The sequence below is a fragment of the Bufo bufo genome, chromosome 3, assembly GCF_905171765.1.
Source record: "Bufo bufo chromosome 3, aBufBuf1.1, whole genome shotgun sequence".
Lineage (NCBI taxonomy): Eukaryota > Metazoa > Chordata > Amphibia > Anura > Bufonidae > Bufo > Bufo bufo.
The window spans coordinates 614247321-614270152 of NC_053391.1; the positions used below are offsets into that span (position 1 = coordinate 614247321).

Below are 22832 nucleotides of genomic sequence, written 5' to 3' on the forward strand. Positions count from 1 at the left end.
CGGATAAATCTCACAATCTGGTGTCAGAACTGGATAAATATACAGAGATAAGTGATGCTGTTCCATCATCCATTTCTAAGGATCATGTACCCATTGTATGGTTGGAACTTTCAGTGGTGGTCAGGGGTCAACCTGGGCACTCTGACCAGTCTACAAATACACAGCAAAATGCGAGCAATGTATGCTCTGAAACTTTCCTATCCTAGAGAGTACCAATTTTATTTATTTTTAGCAATTTGTGCTAGCCTTTTCACCCCATGCGCATCAATGAGCGTTACGTGCCTATGACTTGTCAACCATGGTTCTTCCTTGGATGACTTTTCTTAGGTACCAACCACTACATACCAGGAATAAGTCATAAAACATGCAATTTTGGAGATGCCTTGACCCAGTTGTCTAGCCATCACAGTATGGTCCTTTTCAATGATGCACAGATCCTTAGGCTTACCCATTTTTCCTGCTTCCAAGAAGTCACCTTCAAGAATGGACTGCCTATTATATGCCACCCCTTTACAGGTACCACTGTCATGAAATAATCAGTATTATTCATTTCTCTTGTCAGTGGTCATAATGGTATGATGATGTCCTTATACTGTACAGACTGATCTTCTGTCTTCTCCAGGTCTGGATCCCACCTGTACATACATACCCGATGCCTGCAGTTTTGTTCTGGTTCCTCCTGTATTCATGTTGCCTCTGCCAGGTACGCTGCCACCTTTATGACCGACTCAGGGAGCTGAACACGGAGTTTGCAGTGAAGTTGTACCAGACAACCGTGACCACAGAGAACAGGACAAACATAGTCATCTCTCCAAGCAGTGTGGCCAGCTCTCTGGGGCTACTGCAGTTCGGAGCTCAGGGCAGCACCTTCACTCAGATAGAAAAGGCCCTGGGATACAATGTTTACGGTAATTATTATATTATATACGTCATTTATTTATTGTATGTAAAGTCTAATGATATACATATACAGGTGAAACTCAAAAAATTTGAATATCGTGCAAAGTTCATTTATTTCAGTAATGCAACGTAAAAGGTGAAGCTAATATATGAGATTACATGCAAAGCGAGATATTTCAAGCCTTTATTGGTTATAATTTGGATGATTATGGCTTATAGCTTATGAAACCCCAAACTCACTATCTCAGGTCCCCTTTGCTCAGGGGGTATTGATTGATTAGCTGACTAGAGTGTGACACTTTGAGCCTAGAATATTGAACCTTTTCACAAAATTCTAATTTTAAGCTGCATTAATGCAATTCCTTTTAGTTTGCATTTCTGAAATAAATGGACTTTAGCACGATATTCTAATTTTTTGAGTTTCACCTGTATAGTGCCATAGCAGCTGTAATCTGATTCCTTGGTCTGGGCAATAACCATACCAACCCTACCTGTGGCTATATTGACCGTATTGTATATACCGTAGCTACAATTCACGGATCTTTATTTGCACTATTTTTGTTCTTGGCTTATGTGGCAGGGCTGAATCTGTTTCTTATGAGCATCATGAACATGAATCATTCTAACGTGTTTAACAAGCAAACTTATCGTCGTTAACGAGTTGATACATCTTCGTTTATCATGATCTGTATGACATCTGCTGGTGTAATAGTATCTTTAGGGTATATTCAGGTGATGGAGTTTTTTCAGAGCAGATTTTCGCGCAGATTCTGTGCCCAACACGCTTGTAAATCTTTCCCATTGATTACAACGGTGCGTCATTTTTCTGCTTGAAGTTTTAAAAACCAAGGCGTGGAAAAAGAAGTGACGTTCATTCTTGGTGCAGATTCAGCGTCAAATCCACATCCAAACTTCCCAATAAAATGGCCGGATCAAAAACTCCACCAAAAAATGTGCAATACAAACCACTTGCTAAAGAAAACAAGTGGAATCCTCAAGCAGAATCCGTATCATTTTTTTTCCAGCAGTGAACAGACCCCAACTTATTAATTGCGGTCCCTAATTCACAAGCACCACCGTCTGTGTGGCTGTCGCAGAGGAATGCAGACCCATTAGACCTGAATGGGTCCGTGATCCATCCGCACCGCAAAAAAATAGAACAAGTTCTATTTTTTTGTGGTGCGGAGGCACGGAGAGAAACCCTATGGAAGCGCTCCGTAGTGCTTCCATGGGGTTCCATGCCTCCGTTCCCCACCGTACCTCCGGATTGCGGACCCATTCAAGTGAATGGGTCCGCATCCTTGATGCGGTGCACAAACGGCCGATGCCCGTACATTGCGAACCCACTGTTTGCAGCCCATTCGTGTGCATGAGCCCTTAGGGTGAAACCCAAAGCAAATTAGTGCAGATTTAGGTTTCATTCACATTTCCGTGTCAGTGTCACGTCTGTGAAAAAAAGCATATGTGTTTCATATGTGAAGATGTCCGTGAAGGATCTGTGGTTGGTCCGTGTGTCATTCATAATTCACTGACTTTGCTCAGCTTAAAATTAATTTCCAAAGAATCTTCTATTAGTCTTCAGTGAAAAACCGACACAACACGGACACAACACGGACGTGTGTCAGTGATTTTCATGGACCCATAGACTTCTAAGGACAAGCTTGGTCCACATCACAGATCAAAGTAGTGCATGTCCCCGTGATTTTTTTTAGTGACCCACGGACATGTGAACAGACACAGAAAATCCCGACAGCGCATGTCAGTGAAAAACAGAAATGTGAACGAGGCCTTACATGCAGATTTTACTCATTGAAGTGAATAGAGAAAATCCGGTCAGGAAAAATAAAATATATTGAAATGCTGCAGATTTTAAAATCCGCACCGCAGGTCAAAATCTGCACGGAAAAAAATCCATGTCGTGTACATGAGAATTTCAAATTCTCATAGAATACAATGTGCATGACCTACAGTGCAGATTTTCCGCACGCAATCCTGATCGTGTGCATTTAGCCTTAAACTGACATGAAGTGATATTGATTATTCTAGAATCCTAGAGGCAACATGGAATACATTTCTAATGGGAAGGATCTGTTCAATTTTTTATATGGAAGATGGAATGGAAAGGGTGGTGTAATGTTTGTGTGGGAAGCATAGTTGCAAGGTGTTTGCAGTGAGGTTCTGGGTTCAAATCTGACCACTGAAAACATCTGCATGCAGCTTGGCTACTTTCACACTAGCGTTTTAGTTTTCCGGTATTAAGTTCTGTCATAGGGGCTCAATACCGGAAAAAAAACGCTTCAGTTTTGTTCCAATGCATTGTCAATGGGGACAAAACTGAACTGAACAGAACGGAGTGCTTCAAAATGCATTCTGTTCCCAGACTGGAGAGCAAACCGCAACATGTTGTAGTTTGCTTTCCGTCCTGGGATGTGGAGCAAGAGAAAACAGATCTGTCCCCTATTGACTTTCAATGAAGTTCATGACGGATCCATCTTGGCTATGTTAAAGATAATACAACCAGATCTGTTCATAACGGATGCAGATGGTTGTATTATCAGTAACGGAAGCGTTTTTGCTGAACCCTGCCGGATCTAGCAAAAACGCTAGTGTGAAAGCAGCCCTAGGCCGCATGCACACAACCGTGGTGTGTTTTGCAGTCCGCAAAACACGGATGCAATTTGCGGAACGGCACAGACAGCCTTTACATATAACTGCCTATTCTTGTCCGCAAAGCGCGGACAAGAATAGGACAGGTTATATTTTTTTGGCGGGGCCACGGAACGGAGCAACGGATGCGGACAGCAATGTGTGAAGTGAATGGGTCCGCATCCGAGCCGCCAAAACGGCGGCTCGGATGCAGGACCATAACAACGGCCGTGTGCATGAGGCCTAACTTCCAGCATCTTTCTGTGTGCCTGAGGTACAGAAAATAGATTGTGAGGCCCGCTGAGGACAGCGACTGATGTGAATGGTGACAACCTCTGTACAGCACTGTAGAATATGTTAGAGCTCTATATTATTATTATATATATTAAAAAAAGGACACTTCTAAACAAATTGTGTAGACAAACTATAATGGAGGTGTCATACACAGTACAGCAGTACGCCTCATACATCTACAGTCTGCGCTTTTCTACGAATCTTTGCAGCGGATATGAAATCAGTATAGCATGCACAAGATAAAAGCCACATTGAGCGTTCTCCGCCTGCAGCGTTACTTACTGCCCAAGCGGTGTATCAGCTTTCCTTCCGTCTTAATCCTTTAATAATTTACAATAACAACTTCATTTCCAAAGGGTCATTCAGCGTGAGGGAAGGAAATTAGTTTCAAATGCTTGTATTTGATTTTAATTAAATACTTAAAGGATTTTCATTTAAATAAATCAAGACTTCAGGATTAGGTGCGCACCCCATGCTGCATGGAGACCAGGTCTTATCCAATGCACAGCGCACGTCTGCAAGGCTTTACCAGGGAAGAAACAATCTTGCGAGATACCTCTGTATATTTGTTTCGCATGGAGCATGGCCAATAAGTCTCCAAACCATGAGTCTCCATACAGCACCTGCCTAAGCAAGGGAAGCAACCAAATCGGCAGCCGCAGTACAAGATGCCGGGTCTGGTCTAGGTATTGATTGTATATGTTACTGCAAGATCACACGAAAAGTGATACAAACGTTTTTTACATGATTGGAGCCACTTCTAGATTGCAGCATTGTAATCTTGATTATCTTTGTAAGGCTACTTGCACAGGAACGTTGTTTATTTCCATGTCCGTTCAGTTTTTTTTTTGCGGATAGGATGCAGACCCATTCATTTCAACCGGTTCGCAAAAAATGTGGACAGCACACCGTGTGTTGTCCGCATTAGTATGTCCGTTCCATAACCCCGCAAAAAAAAAAAAAATAGAACATGTCCTATTCTTGTCCGTTTTAGGCATTGTTACAATGGATCCGCAAAAAAAAAAAAAAAAAACGTATCACCGAGTATCGGCCGGATTTCCACCAGACCCCATTATAGTAAATCGGGCCGGTGGGCGTTCCATTACCGTCTGGCAATGGTGGAACTACTGCCGGCAGTGTGAAAGTAGTCTAAAATAACCTCACAAACATACGTCAGTTGCACCCTACATTGTACGCCTCTTATTTAGAAGCCAAACAGTTTTTTCTTTCTATTAGAATTAGGGCTTGTTCACATGAACGTGCCATAATTTGCGGAACGGACGGCCCTTTATTGAAATGCCTACTCTTGTCCGCAAAATTAAATTTTTGCAGGGCCACGGAAAGGAGCAACGGATGCAGACAGCACACGGAGTGCTGTCCACATCTTTTGCGGCCCCATGGATGTGAATGGGTCCGCACCCGAGCCGCAAAAAATGCAGCTCGGATGCGGAACCAAACCACGGTCCTGTGATTGAGCCCTTAATCATACAAAAATCAGGCTATATTTTGCCACACGCCATATTTTTCCCCAGGGGAGAAAGTTTACACACCCCTGTTAAAATCTCAGGTTTCTGTGATGTAAAGAAATGAGACAAAGATAAATCATTTCAGAACTTTTTCCACCTTTAACCACCTCCGGACCGCTGTACGCACAGACGCGTCCTGGAGGTGGTTGATTCATTCCTCCTGGACGCGCCGGCGCGTCCTCTCGCGAGACGCGAGATTTCCTGTGAACGCGCGCACACAGGCGCGCGCGCTCACAGGAACGGAAGGTAAGAGAGTTGATCTCCAGCCTGCCAGCGGCGATCGTTCGCTGGCAGGCTGGAGATGTGTTTTTTTTAACCCCTAACAGGTATATTAGACGCTGTTTTGATAACAGCGTCTAATATACCTGCTACCTGGTCCTCTGGTGGTCCCATTTGTTTGGATCGACCACCAGAGGACACAGGTAGCTCAGTAAAGTCCCACCAAGCACCACTACACTACACTACACCCCCCCCCCCGTCACTTATTAACCCCTTATTAGCCCCTGATCACCCCTAATCACCCCTGATCACCCCATATAGACTCCCTGATCACCCCCCTGTCATTGATTACCCCCCTGTCATTGATCAACCCCCTGTAAAGCTCCATTCAGATGTCCGCATGATTTTTACGGATCCACTGATAGATGGATCGGATCCGCAAAACGCATCCGGACGTCTGAATGAAGCCTTACAGGGGCATGATCAATGACTGTGGTGATCACCCCATATAGACTCCCTGATCACCCCCCTGTCATTGATCACCCCCCTGTCATTGATTACCCCCCTGTAAAGCTCCATTCAGACGTCCGCATGATTTTTACGGATCCACTGATAGATGGATCGGATCCGCAAAACGCATCCGGACGTCTGAATGAAGCCTTACAGGGGCATGATCAATGACTGTGGTGATCACCCCATATAGACTCCCTGATCACCCCCCTGTAAAGCTCCATTCAGATGTCCGCATGATTTTTACGGATCCACTGATAGATGGATCGGATCCGCAAAACGCATCCGGACGTCTGAATGAAGCCTTACAGGGGCATGATCAATGACTGTGGTTATCACCCCATATAGACTCCCTGATCACCCCCCTGTCATTGATTACCCCCCTGTAAAGCTCCATTCAGACGTCCGCATGATTTTTACGGATCCACTGATAGATGGATCGGATCCGCAAAACGCATCCGGACGTCTGAATGAAGCCTTACAGGGGCGTGATCAATGACTGTGGTGATCACCCCATATAGACTCCCTGATCACCCCCCTGTCATTGATTACCCCCCTGTCATTGATCACCCCCCTGTAAAGCTCCATTCAGACGTCCGCATGATTTTTACGGATCCACTGATAGATGGATCGGATCCGCAAAACGCATCCGGACGTCTGAATGAAGCCTTACAGGGGCATGATCAATGACTGTGGTTATCACCCCATATAGACTCCCTGATCACCCCCCTGTCATTGATTACCCCCCTGTAAAGCTCCATTCAGACGTCCGCATGATTTTTACGGATCCACTGATAGATGGATCGGATCCGCAAAACGCATCCGGACGTCTGAATGAAGCCTTACACGGGCGTGATCAATGACTGTGGTTATCACCCCATATAGACTCCCTGATCACCCCCCTGTCATTGATCACCCCCCCTGTCATTGATCACCCCCCCCTGTCATTGATCACCCCCCCTGTCATTGATCACCCCCCTGTCATTGATCACCCCCCTGTCATTGATCAACCCCCCTGTCATTGATCACCCCCCTGTCATTGATCACCCCCCTGTAAGGCTCCATTCAGACATTTTTTTGGCCCAAGTTAGCGGAATTATTATTTTTTTTTCTTACAAAGTCTCATATTCCACTAACTTGTGACAAAAAATAAAATCTCACATGAACTCCCCATACCCCTCACGGAATCCAAATGCGTAAAATTTTTTAGACATTTATATTCCAGACTTCTTCTCACGCTTTAGGGCCCCTAGAATGCCAGGGCAGTATAAATACCCCACATGTGACCCCATTTCGGAAAGAAGACACCCCCAGGTATTCCGTGAGGGGCATATTGAGTCCATGAAAGATTGAAATTTTTGTCCCAAGTTAGCGGAACGGGAGACTTTGTGAGAAAAAAATAAAAAATATCAATTTCCGCTAACTTGTGCCAAAAAAAAAAAATTTCTATGAACTCGCCATGCCCCTCATTGAATACCTTGGGGTGTCTTCTTTCCAAAATGGGGTCACATGTGGGGTATTTATACTGCCCTGGCATTCTAGGGGCCCCAAAGCGTGAGAAGAAGTCTGGTATCCAAATGTCTAAAAATGCCCTCCTAAAAGGAATTTGGGCCCCTTTGCGCATCTAGGCTGCAAAAAAGTGTCACACATCTGGTATCGCCGTACTCAGGAGAAGTTGGGGAATGTGTTTTGGGGTGTCATTTTACATATACCCATGCTGGGTGAGATAAATATCTTGGTCAAATGCCAACTTTGTATAAAAAAATGGGAAAAGTTGTCTTTTGCCAAGATATTTCTCTCACCCAGCATGGGTATATGTCAAAAGACACCCCAAAACACATTCCCCAACTTCTCCCGAGTACGGAGATACCAGATGTGTGACACTTTTTTGCAGCCTAGGTGGGCAAAGGGGCCCATATTCCAAAGAGCACCTTTCGGATTTCACTGGTCATTTACCTACTTACCACACATTAGGGCCACCGGAAAATGCCAGGGCAGTATAACTACCCCACAAGTGACCCCATTTTGGAAAGAAGACACCCCAAGGTATTCCGTGAGGGGCATGGCGAGTTCCTAGAATTTTTTATTTTTTGTCACAAGTTAGTGGAAAATGATGATTTTTTTTTTTTTCATACAAAGTCTCATATTCCACTAACTTGTGACAAAAAATAAAAACTTCCATGAACTCACTATGCCCATCAGCGAATACCTTGGGGTCTATTCTTTCCAAAATGGGGTCACTTGTGGGGTAGGTATAATGCCCTGGTATTTTAGGGGCCCAAATGTGTGGTAAGGAGTTTGAAATCAAATTCTGTAAAAAATGACGAGTGAAATCCGAAAGGTGCTCTTTGGAATATGGGCCCCTTTGCCCACCTAGGCTGCAAAAAAGTGTCACACATCTGGTATCTCCGTACTCAGGAGAAGGTGGGGAATGTGTTTTGGGGTGTCATTTTACATATACCCATGCTGGGTGAGATAAATATCTTGGTCAAATGCCAACTTTGTATAAAAAAATGGGAAAAGTTGTCTTTTGCCAAGATATTTCTCTCACCCAGCATGGGTATATGTAAAAAGACACCCCAAAACACATTCCCCAACTTCTCCTGAGTACGGAGATACCACATGTGTGGCACTTTTTTGCAGCCTAGGTGGGCAAAGGGGCCCATATTCCAAAGAGCACCTTTTGGATTTCACTGGTCATTTACCTACTTACCACACATTAGGGCCCCTGGAAAATGCCAGGGCAGTATAACTACCCCACAAGTGACCCCATTTTGGAAAGAAGACACCCCAAGGTATTCCGTGAGGGGCATGGCGAGTTCCTAGAATTTTTTATTTTTTGTCACAAGTTAGTGGAAAATGATGATTTTTTTTATATATTTTTTTTTTTCATACAAAGTCTCATATTCCACTAACTTGTGACAAAAAATAAAAACTTCCATGAACTCACTATGCCCATCAGCGAATACCTTGGGGTCTCTTCTTTCCAAAATGGGGTCACTTGTGGGGTAGTTATACTGCCCTGGCATTCTAGGGGCCCAAATGTGTGGTAAGGAGTTTGAAATCAAATTCTGTAAAAAATGACGAGTGAAATCCGAAAGGTGCTCTTTGGAATATGGGCCCCTTTGCCCACCTAGGCTGCAAAAAAGTGTCACACATCTGGTATCTCCGTATTCAGGAGAAGTTGGGGAATGTGTTTTGGGGTGTCTTTTTACATATACCCATGCTGGGTGAGAGAAATATCTTGGCAAAAGACAACTTTTCCCATTTTTTTTATACAAAGTTGGCATTTGACCAAGATATTTATCTCACCCAGCATGGGTATATGTAAAATGACACCCCAAAACACATTCCCCAACTTCTACTGAATACGGAGATACCAGATGTGTGACACTTTTTTGCAGCCTAGGTGGGCAAATGGGCCCACATTCCAAAGAGCACCTTTCGGATTTCACTGGTCAGTTTTTACAGAATTTGATTTCAAACTCCTTACCACACATTTGGGCCCCTAGAATGCCAGGGCAGTATAACTACCCCACAAGTGACCCCATTTTGGAAAGAAGAGACCCCAAGGTATTTCGTGATGGGCATAGTGAGTTCATGGAAGTTTTTATTTTTTGTCACAAGTTAGTGGAATATGAGACTTTGTAAGAAAAAAAAAAAAAAATCATCATTTTCCGCTAACTTGTGACAAAAAATAAAAAGTTCTATGAACTCACTATGCCCATCAGCGAATACCTTAGGGTGTGTACTTTCCGAAATGGGGTCATTTGTGGGGTGTTTGTACTGTCTGGGCATTGTAGAACCTCAGGAAACATGACAGGTGCTCAGAAAGTCAGAGCTGCTTCAAAAAGCGGAAATTCACATTTTTGTACCATAGTTTGTAAACGCTATAACTTTTACCCAAACCATTTTTTTTTTACCCAAACATTTTTTTTTTATCAAAGACATGTAGGACAATAAATTTAGAGCAAAATTTATATATGGATGTCATTTTTTTTGCAAAATTTTACAACTGAAAGTGAAAAATGTCATTTTTTTTGCAAAAAAATCGTTAAATTTCGATTAATAACAAAAAAAGTAAAAATGTCAGCAGCAATGAAATACCACCAAATGAAAGCTCTATTAGTGAGAAGAAAAGGAGGTAAAATTCATTTGGGTGGTAAGTTGCATGACCGAGCAATAAATGGTGAAAGTAGTGTAGGTCAGAAGTGTAAAAAGTGGCCTGGTCTTTCAGGGTGTTTAAGCACTGGGGGCTGAGGTGGTTAATGTGACCTATAAACTGTACAACTCAATTGAAAAACAAATCTTTTAGGTAGAGGGAAGAAAAAATATAAAAATAAAATATGGTTGCATAAGTGTGCACACCCTTAAACTAATACTTTGTTGAAGCACCTTTTGATTTTATTACAGCACTCTTTCTGGGTATGAGTCTATCAGCATGGCACATTTTGACTTGGCAAGATTTGCCCACTCTTCTAAGCAAAAACACTCCAAATCTGTCAGATTGCGAGGGCGTCTCCTGTGCACAGCCCTCTTCAGATCACCCCACAGATTTTCAATCGGATTCAGGTCTGGGCTCCGGCTGGGCCATTCCAAAACTTTAATCTTCTTCTGGTGAAGCCATTCCTTTGTTGATTTGGATGTATGCTTTGGGTCGTTGTCATGCTGAAAGATGAAGTTCCTCTTCATGTTCAGCTTTCTAGCAGAAGCCTGAAGGTTTTGTGCCAATATTGACTGGTATTTGGAACTGTTCATAATTCCCTCTAGCTTAACTAAGGCCCCAGTTCCAGCTGAAGAAAAACAGCCCCTTGGCATGATGCTGCCACCACCATGCTTCACTGTGGGGATGGTGTTCTTTTGGTGATGTGCAGTGTTGTTTTTGCGCCAAACATATCTTTTGGAATTATGGCCAAAAAGTTCAACCTTGGTTTCATCAGACCATAACACCTTTTCCCACATGCTTTTGGGAGACTTCAGATGTGTTTTTTAGCAAAATGTAGCCTGGCTTGGATGTTTTTCTTCGTAAAAAAAGGCTTTCGTCTTGCCACTCTACCCCATAGCCCAGACATATGAAGAATACGGGAGATTGTTGTCACATGTACTACACAGCCAGTACTTGCCAGATATTCCTGCAGCTCCTTTAATGTTGCTGTAGGCCTCTTGGTAGCCTCCCAGACCAGTTTTCTTCTCGTCTTTTCATCAATTTTGGAGGGACGTCCAGCTCTTGGTAATGTCACTGTTGTGCCATATTTTCTCCACTTGATGATGACTGTCTTCACTGTGTTCCATTGTATATCTAATGCCTTGGAAATTCTTTTGTACCCTTCTCCTGACTGATACCTTTTAACAATGAGATCCCTCTGATGCTTTGGAAGCTCTCTGTGGACCATGGCTTTTTCTGTGGGATGCGATAAGAACATTTCAGGAAAGACCAACTAGAGCAGCTGAACTTTTTTTGGGGTTAATCAGAGGCACTTTAAATGATGGCAGGTGTATGCTGACTCCTATTTAACATGATTTTGAATGTGATTGCTTAATTCTGAACACAGCTACATTATTTTATGTTTTCTTCCCTCCACCTAAAAGATTTCAGTTTGTTTCTCAATTGAGGGGTACAGTTTATAGGTCACATTAAAGGTGGACATTTTAACAGGGGTGTGTAGACTTTTTATATCCACCGTAGCTCCATGTAATGACACATTGTGTGCTTATGACTTCTCACTACAGAGTCGCAGGTACTGCATCTGCCTCCATGTCCACACTGCATTAAAGGCCTTACCTGGGTATTTATATTGATGACCTATCCTCAGAATAGTGTAACAATAGTAGTTAGGAGCAGCACTTGTGGGCCTTATAGACTTTTCCCGGAATGCAATAGCCTGTCCACGACCGCAGATCCTCAGCAGTCCACAGATTAGCAATCAAATACAAATGACGGCAACATCTCCAGATGAATATTTATTCAGCGTACTTACATAAAAATATACAAAAGAAGAGCAAGAAAATGCAACGTTTCGGCTACATAGTAGCCTTTTTCAAGCATATTTAAGTGAAAATTATCATATTATATAGTGCATATCCCTTCTCCCTAAGTATAGGGGATCAATAGAAAAATTTCATAACAACCACTAATCAAAAACAGTCCAATAAAAACATTCTCCTGTGATCACCAATAATCACCGCCTCCTGTTGATATTAATTAGTGAAAACCTATGTTACCTCATGGTCAATGGCGACCGCTGGAGCTTCATCATCAAACACATGGATTCCCTGTATATCATGTTCGCGTTTCCCAGTTCGCTCTGCGCATGTCTAAAGGGCATCATCCATAGTTGCCCCATAGTTGCCTCATCCTAGACTATCTCCATCACTCATGTCACCTGACTTGAGCCCGATCACATGATCGCGCAGCTCACCTCCACCCGGCCCAACACGTCACGCCCAGAGGAGGGAGCTTTTCAAAACGGACCATAACGCAATTCTATGACGGAATGCTTTTAGAGGCATTCCGTTATTCATTCCGTCATAATAGAAGTCTCTGGGTTGCAAAACGGATCCGTCCCGTTTCAGTTATGCAGGGGAGTCCTCTCCTGCATAACGGAAACTGGACGAATCCGTTATGCAGGTCATAGACTTCTATTATGACGGAATGAATAACGGAATGCCTCTAAAAGCATTCCGTTATGCATTCCGTCAAAGAATTGCATAACGGAATCCATAACGCAATTCTGCTTTTACCACCAAACAAAGCGTGAACGAATTTCATACCATGAAATTCGCTCATCTCTAATCCTGACGTATTCCCTAACAAGTACCATGTTAAGGGTACTTTCACACCTGCGGCAGAGGATTGCGGCAGAGGATTGCGGCAGGCAGTTCCATCGCCGGAACTGCCTGTCGGATACGGCTGACAAATGCATTGAAATACCGGATGCGTCTCTCCGGTGTCATCCGGAAAAACTGATCCGGTATACATTTTTTTTGCATTTTTAAAGGTCTGCGCATGTGCTGACCAAAAAGCCAGATTCGTTTTGCCAGAACACTTTATGTCGGATCTGGCACTAATACACTTCAATGTATTCAAAGGAGTCTACTATAAACCACCTAATATACCAGAGTCCACAGAAAATCTACTACTAAACGAGATAGACAAGGCGGCAAATCATAATGAGGTGGTTATTATGGGGGACTTCAACTACCCAGATATAGACTGGGAAACTGAAACTTGTATATCTCATAAAGGAAACAGATTCTTGGCAATAACCAAAGACAATTATCTCTCCCAACTGGTTCAGGACCCGACTAGAGGGACAGCCATACTGGACTTAATATTAACCAATAGACCTGACAGAACAACAGACGTGCAGGTTGGGGGACACCTGGGAAATAGTGACCATAAAGTAATAACCTTCCAATTATCATTCAAAAGAGCGTTTCTACAGGGAGGAACAAAAATACCAAACTTCAAAAAAGCTAAATTTAGCCAACTAAGAGAGGCCATAGGCCTAACTAACTGGGACAAAGTCCTCAAAAATAAAAATACAGCCAGAAAATGGGATATCTTTAAAAACATCCTAAAATCTCATTGTGAGAGGTACATACCGTATGGGAATAAAAGGTTAAGGAACAAAAAGAAACCAATGTGGATAAACAGAACTGTAAAGAAAGCAATAAATGACAAAAAGAAAGCATATAAAACACTAAAACAGGAGGGTAGCACGGAAGCACTGAAAAACTATAAGGAAAAAAACAGAACATGTAAAAAACGAATAAAAGCGGCCAAACTAGAGACCGAGAGATTAATTGCCAAAGAGAGTAAAACTAACCCTAAAATGTTCTTCAATTATATAAATGTTAAAAAGTATAAATCTGAAGGTGTCGGCCCTTTAAAGAGTAATGAGGGGGGAGTCGCAGAGAGCGACGAGGAGAAAGCAAAGCTGTTAAATATTTTTTTCTCCACTGTATTGACTGAGGAAAATAAACTGTCAGATGAAATGCTGAATGCTGAAATAAATTCGCCATTAAAAGTGTCCTGTCTGACCCAGGAAGAAGTACAACAGCGACTTAAAAATATCAAAATAGACAAATCGCCAGGACCGGATGGCATACACCCCCGTATCCTAAGGGAATTAAGTAATGTCATAGCCAGACCCTTATTTCTGATATTTGCGGACTCTGTACTGACAGGGAATGTCCCACAGGATTGGCGCATGGCAAATGTGGTGCCAATATTCAAAAAGGGTCCAAAAACAGAGCCTGGAAACTATAGGCCGGTAAGTTTAACATCTGTTGTGGGTAAACTGTTTGAAGGTTTTCTGAGAGATGCTATGTTAGAGCATCTTAACGGAAATAAGCAAATAACGCCATATCAGCATGGCTTCGTGAGGGATCGGTCATGTCAAACTAATTTAATCAGTTTCTATGAGGAGGTAAGTTCTAGACTTGACAGCGGCGAATCAATGGATGTCGTATATCTGGACTTCTCCAAAGCATTTGACACTATACCACATAAAAGGTTAGTATATAAAATGAGAATGCTCGGACTCGGAGAAAACGTCTGTAAGTGGGTAAGTAACTGGCTCAATGATAGAAAACAGAGGGTGGTTATTAACGGTACATACTCAGATTGGGTCACTGTCACTAGTGGAGTACCTCAGGGGTCAGTATTGGGCCCTATTCTCTTCAATATATTTATTAATGATCTTGTAGAAGACTTGCATAGTAAAATATCAATTTTCGCAGATGACACTAAACTGTGTAAAGTAATTAACACTGAAGAGGACAGTATACTACTACAGAGGGATCTGGATAGATTGGAGGCTTGGGCAGATAAGTGGCAGATGAGATTTAACACTGATAAAAGTAAAGTTATGCACATGGGAAGGAATAATGCAAGTCACCCATACATACTAAATGGTAAAACACTCGGTAACACTGACATGGAAAAGGATCTAGGAATTTTAATAAACAGCAAACTAAGCTGCAAAAAACAGTGTCAGGCAGCTGCTGCCAAGGCCAATAAGATAATGGGTTGCATCAAAAGGGGCATAGATGCCCGTGATGAGAACATATTCCTACTACTTTACAAATCACTGGTCAGACCACACATGGAGTACTGTGTACAGTTCTGGGCTCCTGTAAACAAGGCAGACATAGCAGAGCTGGAGAGGGTCCAGAGGAGGGCAACTAAAGTAATAACTGGAATGGGGCAACTACAGTACCCTAAAGGTTATCAAAATTAGGGTTATTCACGTTAGAAAAAAGACGACTGAGGGGAGATCTAATTACTATGTATAAATATATCAGGGGTCAGTACAGAGATCTCTCCCATCATCTATTTATCCCCAGGACTGTGACTGTGACGAGGGGACATCCTCTGCGTCTGGAGGAAAGAAGGTTTGTACACAAACATAGAAGAGGATTCTTTACGGTAAGAGCAGTGAGACTATGGAACTCTCTGCCTGAGGAGGTGGTGATGGGGAGTACAATAAAGGAATTCAAGAGGGGCCTGGATGTATTTCTGGAGCGTAATAATATTACAGGCTATAGCTACTAGAGAGGGGTCGTTGATCCAGGGAGTTATTCCGATTGCCTGATTGGAGTCGGGAAGGAATTTTTTATTCCCCTAAAGTGAGGAAAATTGGCTTCTACCTCACAGGGTTTTTTTTTTTGCCTTCCTCTGGATCAACTTGTAGGATGACAGGCCGAACTGGATGGACAAATGTCTTTTTTCGGCCTTATGTACTATGTTACTATGTTACTATGTAAATGAATGCCGGATCCGTCATTCCGGCAAGTGATCAGTATTTTTGGCCGGAGAGAAAACTGCAGCATGCTACGGTATTTTCTCCGTCCAAAAAACGTAGTAGGGACTGAACTGATGCATCCTGAACGGAATGCTCTCCATTCAGAATGCATTAGGATAAAACTCCATAGCATTGAGCTCCTGTGACGGAACTCAATACCGGAAAACAAAAACGCTAGTGTGAAAGTACCCTAATAGACCAGCTCACCTACAGCTATATTGCTCCGAGATCTGCCCCCATTTAACAATATACATATTAGCAAATGTAAGCGTTCATCGTTACCCTTTACTATGTATATATTGATTTGCATTTGTACGTTTTGTATGTACTACCAGATAAAACAGTGGAGAGCTTTATAAAAAGCATGCATCGAGAACTTACCAACTCCAGCCAAGATACCTCCATCCATTTGGCATGTGCCTTGTTTGTCCAAGCAGGGACGCCTCTTTCCACCCAGTTTACAGAGCATGCCGTACAATGGGCAAACAGCAGCCTCCAGCTGACCAACTTCACTGAGCACAACAGGACGGCCATCCAGATAAAGCAGTGGGTAAACAGTAATACAGGAGGTGAGTCATTACTGTGCTGTCCACACGCACTTCTAGTATTTATTTTTGTGTCCGCAATGCGTTTTTTTTTTTTTGCAAGTTCCCTGAAATCATGACAATAAGCACAGAGACGCTGCTGCGTGTGAGAACAACCTAAGGCCTCATGCACACGGCCGTTCCGTGCATTGGGGACCGCAATTTGCGGTCCCCAATGCACGGGCAAGGTCCGTGCAGCGGCCGGGATGAATCGAGACCCATTCAACTTGAATGGGTCCGTGATCCGTCCGCACCGCAAAAAAAATACAAGCATTTTTACAGACTCTGGGTGATCCGACAGCTATTTTTGAGTTGGAAGTGGAAGGAGGTTGAAAGGGCTTGGATGTGCGGTTTGAAGGACAGGGCAGGATCATAGGTTATCCCAAGGCAGCGGACTTGTGGGACAGGGGAGAGCATGCGGCCATTGATTGTGATAGGTTTGTTGGGAGGCTCAGTGAGATGGGGGAAAAGGGTCAATTCTGTTTTATGCATGTTAAGTTTTAGAAAGCGAGAGGAGGGAGGATATAGAAGATAAGCTTTGTGGGACCCTGGATAGTAGGGAGGTGATATCTGGATAGTAGGGAGGTATTTGCATGTTGTAAGCATAGATACTGAAAGCCATGGGACTGTATGAGCTGTCCCGGTCCAAAGGTGTATTTTAAGAAGAGCAGGGATCCAAGGACAGAGCCTTAAAGGACACCGATAGAAAAGGGGACGAGACAAGGTGATGTGTCTAGCATTATTGCTCTATTTTTTTTCTTTCTATAAAACAAAGCTTTCTTCAGGTAACTGGAACCCAGACTGTTGCTGCTATTTCTTTGCTTCTATAGGGGCTGAAAAATGCCAGAACACAATGTAACAATAACAAATTGATATAAAAGCTGCAACAACAAAAAAAGGAACTGTGACTGAAGAGGCTTGTGCTAGATAGCCATTTAGCAACTGGTTCAAGAACCCCCATCTATAGGGACCCATGTAGTAGAAGACCTCCCGACTGTAGACCACCATGGAATGTAAACTTAACCTTATGAACTCCATGTTTACATAAGGACAAATTCTCAAAGGCAAGTAAACGCCAGCTGATGAAGGCCCCCGGCGGCTGTTCTTGGAACTGCCTGCTCCCGGTGAACGCATTTGATTTCAGACCGGCTCCCGGTGAACGCATTTGATTTCAGACCGGCTCCCGGCACAGGTAAGGGCTTACCTGTGCATCGCCGGATGGGTGAGTCTACCTTACTAAAGATGGCAGCCTGCATGTCTTCGCTGGCGAACACTGCGAACTGACCATCACTGCTGATGAAGGCTGGACGGGCAGAAACGCGTCCATTGTTATATGGTCTCATATATGGATAAAATAAAGAGCATTTGATTGAAGCATACGAAAGCTCGCTGGGAATCCTTTCTACATAAGGACATAGGGAGGCATTTTAATAATTACACCGTTTTTTCGGCTGTCACTGTTAAGCCTGCTTTTGGTTTCTAGTGCTGCGGCAAATTTATCATCGCCTTTTTCAGTGATTGGTAACTGTCCGGTAACTCCCTGGCGTACAATGTCATTCATCATAAATGCACCTTAAAAGTGATCTGATCTATTTTGCAACACAGATTCACTTCGCACTCGCTTCTGAAAGTGGCATGGGAAGCCAAAAGTCACAAGACTTTTGCGCAAATTGTTACGTGTGCCAAAACATGCAACAATTTAACGGCAAAATAGGAAGGCATAGCATGCTTCATAAATGTCCCCCATAGTATGTGTGCATATGAAGCTGCACAAAAGCACTGGAATTAAAAGCGGCATGTGCTGATATTTACAGGTGGGATAGAGACGCTGGTGCCTGGCGGACATTTTGAATCCAGTTTCACGCAGATCGCACTTGTGAGCACAATGTATTTTAGAAGCAAATGGAAAACAAAATTCTCTTTCGCCGACACACAGACATTGCCTTTTATTAGCCCAGATGGATCAGTGGTTAAAGTTCCCATGATGCATCAAACTGCAGATATCAACTACGGTAAGGAATGACTGATGATCCAGTTACTGTAAAGTCACAGAATAAAAATCAATATACAGAATGATGTCATGGCTGAAATGATGGATGATATGATCCTTTGCAGTTCTTTTATTAAAGGGGTTCTGCACCCGGGACCCCCGCCGATCAGCTGTTTGAGAAGGCAGCGGCGCTCCAGTAGCGCCGCGGCCTTCTCACTGTTTACCGCCGGCCCAGTGACGTCACGACTAGTATCAACTAGCGTGGGCGGGGCTAAGTCCCATTCAAGTGAACAGCGTTTAGCCCCGCCCATGCTAGTTGATACTAGGGGATTCCGCAAATTGCCGAGCACACTGCTCGGCTATTTTCTGCGGGCCAATAGGAAGGCTTGGTGGTGGCTGGACCCGGCACTGCCGGCCACCACTTTGCCGGCCTCGTGTTAGGTGTGTGTCCCACCTCTGGGACCCGCACCTATCAGACAATGAGGTCATGTCCTAGCGATATGCTTCCATTGTCTGAGATGGGAAAACCCCTTTAATTTAGGAGAAATGGGAGACTTAAATCAGGAACTCACCGATTTTCCACCTTTGGGATCGCAGCAACATTGGAAAGGCAGCAGTGGGGGATCGGTGAAGTAATACTTTTTTATATCATTGTTATCCCTTTTTGGCCCTTTTTTTTATGAATCTCCACAGAAAACCCATAAAATTTTTCGACTTCTGGCTGTCACTCAAAATACTGCCTCAGAAACTGCACCAAAAACTGCAAGTATGATTCCACCCTGAAGAACTTTTGACAAGTAAAACACCGATGGCCAATACTTGGGCATCAAAAGCCTCCATTGACCATCAGAATAAGGCCTCATGCACACGACCATATGTATTTTGTGGTCTGCAAAAAAACTCATCCGCAAAAAATAGGGATGACGTCCATGTGCATTCTGTATTTTGCGGAACGGAACAGCTGGCCCCTAATAGAACAGTGCTCTCCTTGCCCGTAATGCAGACAATAATAGGATATGTTCAATTTTTTTGCGATACAGACATACGGAAACGGAATGCACATGGAGTACCTTCCGTTTTTTTTTTTGCAAACCCATTGAAATAAATAGTCCCGCATATGGTCCACAAAATAAACAGAACGGACACGGAAATAAAATACGTTCATGTGCATGAGGCCTAAAGGGGACCGCAGCAATTATCCAGAGCCACTGGAAAAAACCCTTAGGGTATGGCCACACATGGCGTAAGTGCTGCAGATTTACCACAGCAGAACAGCATGCAGAAAATCTGTAGCATTTACAGTGGTGGAAAACTGAATGGCATTTTAACAAATCTCATCTACACACTGTGGCATACTGTGATATGTGCAGTCAGGGATCTAAATTTTCAGCATGTCACTCTATGTTGTGGATTTCTGCCACAGATTTCACTCTATGCAATGCAGATGCAGCAAACCCACAGCATTTCCACAACAAATTCTATACCATCTGGCAGATACGCTGCAGACTTAGGGCTCGTGCACACGGCCGTAAGTTTTTTGCGGTCTACAAATTGCCGATGCGCAAAATACGGATTCCGTCTGAGGGCATGCCACCACTTATTTTTGGCTCCTGCAGAAATGTCCAATCCTTGTCCGCAAAACGGACATGTTCCATTTTTGTTGCGGAACGGACATGGAATGCACACAGTCATTTCCGTTTTTTTGCAGCCGATTTGAAATGAATGGTTCTGCATATGGGCCACAAAAAAACGGAATGGACACGGACAAAAAAATACACCCTTAGGGCTCATTCAGACAGCCGTATGTGAGCGTCTGCATCCGTTCCGCCCCAATCATTTTAATAGGGTGGCAAAAGATGCGGACAGCATCAGTAGTTCCATGGCCCTGCAAATAATATAGAGCATGTCCTATTGTCCCTGGACAAGAATAGGCAAAATACAGAGAGCACATAACCGGTATCTGCAATTTGTCCTCCACAAAACACTTATGGCCGCCTAAATGATCCCTTATACTGTGGAAGATCCCCAGAGCACCGGCCAGTTGTGATTCAGACCCATTAGGTGCAAACCCAACAGAAAAAATTCACAATGAATCTACAAAAGCTGTTCACTGCTATGGGACCTTCTGAAAGTTTCCCAAGTCTTGTAGCAGTGAATAGCGAGCACGCCGCGCAGGGGACCCATTTTCTTCACATAGGAGCAGGTCCCATAGGTGGAACTGTGATATTATGGCCTATCCTCAGGATCAAACACCCCGCTCTTCAGCCAATCAGCTGTTTCAGTCCATTACTACAGAACTGCAGTTACTAGCTCCGTCCACTACTCAATGGATGTAGACGTGTAGTTCTAGCGCCTTGGCAGGGGTGCAGGGCGTCAGGCCGATCTGATATTGATGACCTATCTGGAGGATAGCTCATCAATACAAAAAAAAATATCACAGATAACCCTTTTAATGCACTGTAATGCTCAGAAAGGCAGCTCAGTGTTAGCACTGGTGCCTTGCAGCATTGGCTCCTGGGTTTGAATCTGACCAAGGGCAACATCTGCATGAAGTTTGTATGTTCTCCCCATGTTTGTGTGGGTTTCCTCCCACACTTCAAAGGCATACTTACTGATAGGGAATTTAGATTGTGAGCTCCAGTGGGGACAGCACCCCTAATACCGTAGACTGATCTTGTGAAATGCTGTTTCAGGTCAATTTGAAGCCCCAACCCATGAAAAGTTTACGGTGGTGGAGCTGCCCTATCTTGGGGATACAGTCAGTATGTTTGTGGTACGTCCTACAGACAGGAGCACACCCTTATCCTCTATTGAATCTACCCTAACATCAAAGAGCATTGCAGTGTGGGACAACACTATGAAAAGAATCAAAATGGACGTCTTTTTGCCCAGGTAAAACGGTTACGTTTTATATAGGGAATATAAACATTTGCTTTTAAAAATTTAAAAAGTCATCATTATGAATTGTCTGTATTTACCAGATTTAAATTGGAAAGTTACAGCGATTTAAGGACGGCCTTGCCTGCTTTGGGAGTCTCAGATCTATTTGATCCAAGGAAAGCAGATTTCAAAGGGATTTCAGGTAACTGTATGACAGTATATTGTGCACCTAATGTATTAAAATTTAATATACATATGGTTATACAGAATCAATTTATTTTCAGAACAGAGAAACCTTTATGTTTCTCAAGCAATTCACAAAGCAGAGATTGAAGTGGAGGAAGGTGGCACCAGAGGTTCGGGAGTCACAGGTGGGTAAAAGTCACATTTAGTTCTGCTCCAGGGGTTCTACTCCAGTTTAACCAGTACACAGCCTCAACATATCCTGCCATGGTGTACACAAAGCATGGGCATCTCCCCCGGGGCTCACAAATTCAGCTAGATCAACATCATAGAAGAGCAGTAACTTGAGACCAAGTTTTTGCTGGAGACAGGAAACCTAGCAAATAACTCACATGCAGACGCTGCCTTTAGATACAAACTGAAAACCATGTGCTCCCACCAAAAATAAAGTGCCCGAGAGTCAGTAGTCCTCGGCTCCAGCCAGAACCTCAAAACAATAAGCAATGAAAATGGCATAACTCCCATGGCCCACTTAAAGGGAAGCCATCATTAACGTTATGCTGCCATCACTGAGCAGCATAAATTTCAGCATTCTGTCATTGAGGACCTAAAAAATAAGTGGTTGCTGAGAACCAGCCTCATAATCATTGCAGCCTGGAAAAGTCACGGCTGCCCGAGAAGAGTCATGGTTATCCATGCGCTCCTGCTCTCTCCACCCACCTGCTGATGATTGACCATCTTCTCCGTACGTTTCACCCAAGGAGAGAATTGCCATGCATCGGCAGGTGGGCAGGGAGAACAGGAACTCATGAATAACCATGACTCTTCTCAGGCAGCCATGACTCCTTCCCAGGCCCAAGCATCAATGATGATGATGCTGGTTCTCGGCAACCACTTACATTTAGCTCATGAATGACTACTACATGTCACTACTTTGCGCTGCCCTCAGTAAGATCAGGATAAAGTTGATGACAGGATCCTTTAATTGCCTCTCAAGATATGCACCTCAGTATGTAAATTCAAGTTTTTAAACTAGAATTAAAAAGAAGCGCTTTGAGCTGTTTATTAGCTTCATTGACTTGTAGACATTTCAATATGAGGTCGACTAGGAGAAGACTTGAACTACAGTGGCCCTTTACTTTGTCCATGCTGAGAGCTAAAATAACTAGTAAAAAAGGTCATTACGCCTTCCTTCACAACAATGTGCTCTGGCTTTTTTTTTTCTTTACCAGTAAAAAGGTCATAGAAACCGCATATGGCTTTTTTTCTAAGCAAATGCATGGATGGTGGT

At 43.4% G+C, this 22832-nt stretch overlaps 1 protein-coding gene across 1 annotated transcript in view; it reads left to right on the forward strand.

Annotated features, from left to right (window-relative positions):
* Positions 1-652: 652 nt before the first annotated feature.
* Positions 653-22832, forward strand: part of SERPINE3 (serpin family E member 3) — a 42707-nt gene continuing 20527 nt past the window's right edge. The window contains exons 1-6 of the mRNA XM_040422433.1: positions 653-908; positions 16240-16473; positions 18303-18500; positions 21172-21370; positions 21460-21560; positions 21643-21729. Of these exons, the coding sequence (XP_040278367.1) occupies positions 653-908; positions 16240-16473; positions 18303-18500; positions 21172-21370; positions 21460-21560; positions 21643-21729 (1075 nt within the window). The remainder of the gene's footprint in view (positions 909-16239; positions 16474-18302; positions 18501-21171; positions 21371-21459; positions 21561-21642; positions 21730-22832) is intronic.